This window comes from Corylus avellana, chromosome 8 (assembly GCF_965113065.1).
Source record: "Corylus avellana chromosome 8, dhCorAvel1.hap1.2, whole genome shotgun sequence".
In the NCBI taxonomy this organism is placed as follows: domain Eukaryota; kingdom Viridiplantae; phylum Streptophyta; class Magnoliopsida; order Fagales; family Betulaceae; genus Corylus; species Corylus avellana.
The window spans coordinates 9,847,283-9,854,833 of record NC_142497.1 but is presented as its reverse complement, the minus strand read 5'-3'; the positions used below and the strand labels follow the sequence as shown (position 1 = coordinate 9,854,833).

The window sequence follows — 7,551 nt, the reverse complement described above, 5'->3', positions numbered from 1 at the left end:
TAATGTTACAGGAAATTAAGTCTGCTAATACACCCTATGCCAGCCATGAGATGAAAACCCCGACTTCTTTTTTGCTCAGAACATAGGACAAAAATCTAAGAGATCTTTTTGCTCAGAAGATAGGACAAAAGTCTAAGAGATCTTGGAAACATCTATTGAACATCTCAGAAGAGTGGGGATAACTTCAATCAGATGTAGAGAATAATCTCTTAATCTCCACTCTATTTTCACGTGTGGGAAAAAAAAATGTCATTTGAGCAGTAACTCATTGGCTGTAAATGGGGGAGACTCAATTAAATTCCAGGGAAGAATCTTCTTTTTGTTTAAACCTCATTTCCAAAATCAGTTATCTAGAAACCCTTTGCTGTAATGAAGAGCAATTAAGGAAGAAAGACCACTAAAATTGAGTTCACTTAATTGCATTTCGATGTTTTTTTTTTTTTTTTTTTTTTGGTAAATAATTTCAAGGTATTTTTAGATTACCAATGAATCCATTGATCATTTCGTCGGAAGAAAACACAAACAAACATACGAATAATAAGAATAGAGAAGAAAAGACGAAATTAGAGTACAATTAATGCAACTGAAGCTACTTCCACTACATATAAGAGGAGAAAAAAGAGAACAGAAAATTTAAAGAAGTGTGCGATTACCTGATGTAAAATCCAGCTTGCACTTACTGGGCTTTACAATGCTATAATCATAAAGAGCAGTGGCATCAAACCATCCGAGACAAAATCCTATTTCAAAGAATAAAACACAACTGGCAAAAAAATGATAATCCAAGCAAATCATGGGATAGAGATGGATGTGATAAAAAAATACTTAACAAATGTCAAATCAAGTAAAACATTATACCAAAACATGTTGTCCAAACCACAGAGAATTTGTTATGTAACCAAAATATGTTATCCATGCTTATTATGATGTCAGGAGGAAATTAAACACACTTAAAATGAGTGAAGTAGTCCATCCAAGGGGAGAAAAAGTAAGAAAAAAAACGTTGTTTAGTAACACACTTAAAATATGGAGAGACACACTGTTCTCTGCCTCAAAGCTCTAACAGTACCCCAACACTTTTTAAGAAACAAGGGATTGGAACAGAAAGCACTACATTGTTTTGAAAATATGTGAAGGGGTGATAAATACTAAAATAGAAAGAAAAATACAAGTTTGAGAGTCTGGTCTTTAAAGAAGGCGAAAAATTACTTTTCAGCACAAATTTAAAGACGTCGTTTGCAAGAGTGCCTGGAACTTCAGAAGAATCACCAGAGTCCAAAATTAAATGATTGATGCATCTATGAGAGGATCTGCACAACGAATACATAAAGCATAAAAATACTAAATTCAAAAATCAAATATTTAGAGTAGGAGAATACATATAAAAACTAAATGCAGAAAACTTCATAGAATTTGATGAGATATATAAGACATTTTTCAGCGTTATCCCCATATTCTCTTCAACTAAAATTTAGTCAAAGGAATGTTTTGTAGCAAAATGAAGCATTATAATATCCTGATTAAATTTCACCAAAGGGCAAAGAATGATAAATAGTTAGAATAAATCTTGGAAATATACTGTGATAAAAAGAGTTACAAAATTATGTAGTGAAAGTCAGAAAAAGGGCCATTTATAGATGAAAGTTGATGGAAAACCACAAACTTCAATCACGAAAGTTGTATAATATCTCAAGAACAATTTTCTTCCAGAGCCTAAGTATTAAGTATTCATGTCCTGATGAGAAATCTAAAGGATTAGTTAAGATGAGAACAACAAAAAATCCAACAAACTGGTTCCCTAGATATACTAAGAACTGACACAGGACTTAGATTTTAAGCAATATATTTTGTAAAATTTATAGCATATAGTCAACAATGAAAGAACATTATCAATGTGAAAAAAACTAAACAGATATACCTGAAGAGTTATTACAAGTCATTATCTAATGCAAATGTAAGGCAACCATAATTGCAGGAACCCAAATCTAGACACTGGCTAGACAGGAACCAAAGATCAAGAAAGCAGTAATTGAAGAAATCATGGGTCAATAGAGTTCTGCAATTCAACACCATTTTTACCCCCACATGATAACCACAAGTGGGGGAGATCCCTCACACAAAAATATAACCCTCAACCACACTTCAATAATCAATAATCAGAATGCAAGATACAGGTGAATAAATGACACGACTGTACGATAAGAATAGAAAGAATAAGGCCAAGACATCTGATGGGTTCATTATGCTAGCACATTTTCATATATAATCCCAAGAAACTCTAACAAATTCAATGGTAAGTAGAGCCATGTAAACTGATTTGACATATCTTTAGTAATATATCACGCTGCCGCCCTAATGGTGGTGAGATACAGAACCAATATGTTGCAAAAAAAAAAAAAAAAAAAAGGTCTTGGCACTGCCTTCTAAATTGCACCGATTGCTCCAAACCATCACACCATAACTACATATGATTCAAAGACCTATGCCAACTATTACCTACTCCTTTAATATATATTTTTTTATAATGGTGAGGAACCCCTCCAAGGCAGAACTACTTCCTGTACCCACCATTATCGAGTAAACCTCGGATCAGTGCAAAGCCCCCCCTCCACACAGATAGAGTAATATTACAGTTTCGCCGGCAGGCTAGCCCCAAGGAATTGTTTGCACCTAAGGGGATTCGAACCTTAGACCTGATGAAAATGCCACCAAGACCAAGGCTCTTACCCCTTGATCCAACCCCTTGGGGTTAACCTACTCCTTCAAGTCTTAGCCAACAACTTTAAGAAATCTACCAGACCAGGTCTAAGTGTACTTATTATTAAACCGTCCTCCCTGCACAAGTGCACTTTAGGTTACAAAAAAAAAAAAAAAAAAGAACAAATTATTCCCCTTTGTCAACATTTAGCAATATTAATATCTTCACACTTGAACAAAAGGTTGATCTGATATAACAAACCCCTTATCTAAACCCTCATCCTTTCCCCTATATAACTCTCATCCTTTTTAAGCCTCTCTTCCTCTCTGAACTTTTTTTCATTTTTTGGTTCTGAACAAAGCATAATATTGATGTTATTGAGAAACAATTTCACCTCTAATTCTGCACATAACAATTCCAGAAAAGAGATATAAATCTCAACCTTAAACATGGCACCTCACCTCACACCTCAAGGTTATAAGCTCAAGAATGTTCTTTAAAATGATTTTATTCTAATAAACTGTACCTAATTGATGGAAGAGCATGCTTGCTTGTTACCCACTAAAAACACTCAAAGAATTGTTAAAAAAAACGTGTTAAGCACTATCATTATGCAGGGAAAAAACCTTTAGCTGGGTATACAAGTAATCTTGCTGTGTAGAACTACCCAGTTATACAAGCGAGTAATTCAGACTACACTTCTGCAAGTTCATAAAATAATTCTGCTTAATGTATGATTTTACTTGCCAAAATAAAGTGACGGAGAAGAAAGGGGGGAGCAGCTACAGGCTTTAAAAATTCCAACAGAATGCCCAGGACATCGGACATTGATCAATTGAGTTAATGAAACCAAAAAAAAACACTAACAAAAAAAAGAACAAACTACGAGGAAACCAATATTTAGGGACCAATTGTGTTAAAGACTCTACCTTCTCCCCCAAAACTCTCACCTAGTAATACTCAAGGCACATGTTTAAAAAATGAATTTGTAACATGAAATGGAATTCAATGTCATAGGGGTATTACTTGGCGTAGTGACCATGACAATAATAAATGATATCACAAACAATGAATATTACATTGAACATCCAATTGAATGATCTTAAAGCGCATATTTGACAGATCCAATACGTTTTGACAGCTGAAAAGCGCAAGTTTAAATAGAAGAAAACCAGCAATACAAATTTATTAAATGTTTTATCATTTAGCAAATGACAAATGCAAAAATAGAAATGCACATAACATAGACACAAACTTTTATAAGGACAGAATTTTGATGTTCATTAGAAACAATAGAAATTTGTAGTTAAAACGATAACAGGCTGAATGCAATTAGAAGTATCTCAAATCTCAACAGAGTTTATTAAAATACATCTAAGAGTTTCTTGATTTAAAAATGTTCAATAGGTTCATTAAATCAAAATCACACAACCTGTTTTGAGGAAGGCAGAACAAGTTACTTAACACAGAGGTAGTATGTATGTTTGTTAATGGTTTTGAAAAGTGTTTTTTTATCAGTATTTGAAAATGTTCTTGATGTAATATAAAGTTGACAGGTGTATTTGGTAAGGTCCATATTTGAAAAAAAAAAATGTTTCACAAACTTTTTGGAAAGTGTTTTCAGGTTTCAAAGAAACGAATACTAAACATAAAAAATACAAACATGCGTGTAAAAACTTCTTACTTACAAAAAAATGAATAAAAAAAAGGAGTGGCGGCACCAAACACTTCTTGCTAACCGTATTGAGAAGCTTCAATGTGATTTCTTATGGAGTGGACTAGGCGAAGAGTTCAAATATCACCTTGAAAGCCGATCAAAGATTTGTTCTCCGGTCTCGGAGGGAGGGCTGGATCCGGAACTTGCTGTTATTTAATCACGCTCTCTAAGGGAAATGACTTTGGCGCTATGTCCATGAGAGAGAGGCTTGGTGGAGAGTTGTAGTGACCTCTAAATTTGGTAGTTCGAGGGATGAATGGTGTTCTAATAAGTTTCTTGGTATGTATGGAGTGGGATTATGAAAGAATATTGGGAGGGGTTAGGAGATGTTCTCTAGCAATGCTAGATTTGAGGTGGGAAATGGCCCCAAGGTTAGCTTCTGGCATAATCTATGTTGTGGGGATTTGATCCTTAAGGAAGCCTTTACAAATTTACATGGCATTGTTGGTGCAAAGGATGTCTCTGTTGCGGCTCACTTGGAGATTCCGGGTGGCTCCAATCAATGGAATGTAAACTTTACTCAAGCGACCCAGAACTGAGAGGTGGATGTCTTTGCCTCGTTCTTCAAGGTGTTATATTCAACTAGAGTGAGACGAATAGGCGAATACAAGCTTTTGTGTTTTGTTTTGTTTTTATAGAAAAGTGTTGTGTTTTAAAAAGTGAATTGCTAAATGTTTTGAAAAAGGTGTGCTTGTGGCTTTGGAAAGAGAAAATACTTTTTGAAACCGTTACCAAGCATAGCAAGTTTATTTAATTTTTTTTTTGCAAAAACCAGTTGTTGAATTGTTCCTAAAAAGCTGTGTTTCCTTTTGTCCATTGCTACCAGCTTTATGCAGTACAACCTCCTTTTACCACCAAAAAAAAAAGAGAAATGTTTGGTTTCCATCTTGTGTCCATCTCCGTACAAGAGATGGGCAAATCCACCCTTGAAGTTCACCATTCAATGGTGGATTTGCACAAAAGATGGACAAGAGATGAATGTGTAACACTTCTCAAGAGAAAAAGAAACAATTCACAGTATATTGTCAACTTAATTAGATGGCAAAAAAATCAAGTAGCTCAGGTAAAAGGAGAAAATAGATTCTACCCAATATACCTGACACTCGCCTAATGACCCATGTATGGTGGACCACCGCCCGGATGAGGCCTAGCAGCACTACTCTGCCCCATTTGTGGGTTCTGATAGCCACCCTGCATGACTGGCTGGTTTCCATAGCTCCCACCAGCCTGATTCCCGTATCCTGCTGGCGGTCCAGCCTGGTTCACGGGCGCACCGCCAAGTCCTCCAAGCAGATTACCGAGTCCCAGGCCAGCTCCCTGGGTCGCAAGCAATGTAGTGAGGGCCTGACCCAGCACAGGGTTCAAAGCCTGCGTGGGATTGAACCCCACCGCAGGGCCCGACGGTGCCATCAAATGGCCAGGCCCGGGCCCGGGCCCAGCGGAATACTTGTTCTTCTCCTTTCTAGAATGGAAATGCGGTTGGTGATGATGAGGGTGGTGGTGCTGCTGCTGTTGATGATACGGCCGGTTGGGCTTCGGACCATCTATAGCCCTCTGACAATGCAATGTATGCCCCTCAAAGCTCTTGTGTGGCTCCTCCAAAGCCTTTCTCGCACTCTCTACGCTCTTATACACGAAAAGCGCGAATCCCTTAGGCTTCCCAGTCTGCTTATCGAGCCCCAAGGGACCGTCCTCAACCTCCCCATACCGCCTAAAGTATTCGAGCAGCTTGTTGGGATCGACCTCAGCCGACACATTGCTCACAAAGATCTTGCGCTGAGTGTATTCCGAGACCGGTGGTGTCACGGGCGGTGGGGCCGGCACGGGCCCCGAGGAGGCAAGCTGGCAGGAGGTGGTGCGATTTCCGATCTGCTTCTGGGGCTGCCGAAGGGCCTTGCGGGCCCCGCTCCGGTGCTTGAAGAGGATGAAAGCGTAGCCCTTGGATTTGCCCGAGACGCGGTCGGTGACGGCCTTGCAGTCCTCGATCTCGCCGTACTTGCCGAAGACGGAGATTAGGGTTTCGGCGGTGGTGTCCCAGCCGAGGCCGTGGACGAATATCTTGCGGTGGGCCGGGTCTGCATCCGCCAGATCTCGAACGCTCTCGATCAAGTCCGGGTGCTTGTCCACCGCCCTTTTGACGAGGGCCACCAGCTGCTCCTTCGAGAAGGGTTCCAGTAGGTTCTCCACGGGTTCTTCGTCGTCGTCGTCGTCCTCCTCCTCCTCCTCAGCCGCGGCATCGGCTCCATTTGCTTCTATGGGTTGGGCTTCAGATGGAACGGCTTCGTTTGAGGCGTCTACGCCTTCCTCCTCTTCTTCTTCTTCTTCCTCTTCTTCTTGTTCCTCTTCTTGTTCCTCTTCTTCTTCTTCTTCTTTTATCTGCTGCAGTTCTTGTTCTCGAGGATCTTCCTGCTCTTCTTCTTTGGAATCGTCTACGGCCATGTCATCTTGCTGCTCCTGGGGAGGGTTTTCTTCTTTGATTGGCTTGATTGGCTCTGGCTGAGACTGGAGAACTTCTTCTACCACTTGAGGTTCTGATTGTGGCTCCGGTTCAGGGGCTTTGGCGGGCTCGGGCTCAGACGATCGCAGCTTTCGCTTCTTTGCCATGGCGGATGGCGGAAAAGTCAAGGGTTTTGGAATGGGGGAAAGAAAAGGGGGCTAGGGTTTGAGAGGGGGAGGGACAGTGGAGAGCGTTCCCCTATCGCTAAATCAGAAAGAGAGGACGAGATGCGACGAGACGAGTAAAGGGAGACTGCAAAGGCTCGCCTCAAGCCTTTTCATGCTTCCCTTAAACTGGGCTCTCAACATCTGGGCTCTTGTGGGCCTTTATTGGCAAATTGTTCTAGAATTTTTTTTTTTTTTTAATTTATTTATTTAAGTGTTCTTAGAGTTTTTAATTTTACTAATTAAGGATCTTGATTGATTTGGACAGAAATTTTATACAAATTGGGTCGGAGAAATTTTTTTTCTAATTCAGTCTCAAAAAGTAACATGAGTTTCTTAGCATGTGAAAAACACATGTTTTTTAATAGCATATGCTTCTCATAAGGCTGTAAATGAGCAGACACACTCAACAACTCGCTCAATACCCACTCGGTTAAACTCGACCCAAACTCAAACTTGACACTATACAAGCTCG

The 7,551-nt window shown here is 39.5% G+C and overlaps 1 protein-coding gene across 1 annotated transcript; it reads right to left on the bottom strand.

Annotated features, from left to right (window-relative positions):
• Nucleotides 1–956: 956 nt before the first annotated feature.
• Nucleotides 957–7,181, bottom strand: LOC132163241 (UBP1-associated protein 2B). The gene is made up of 2 exons (XM_059573448.2): nt 5,512–7,181; nt 957–1,310 (listed from the first exon to the last, which is right to left on the bottom strand). Exon 1 carries the CDS (start codon nt 7,017–7,019, stop codon nt 5,523–5,525), a length of 1,497 nt encoding a protein of 498 aa, XP_059429431.1. The 5' UTR covers nt 7,020–7,181; the 3' UTR covers nt 957–1,310; nt 5,512–5,522.
• Between the last annotated feature and the right edge of the window lie 370 nt (nt 7,182–7,551).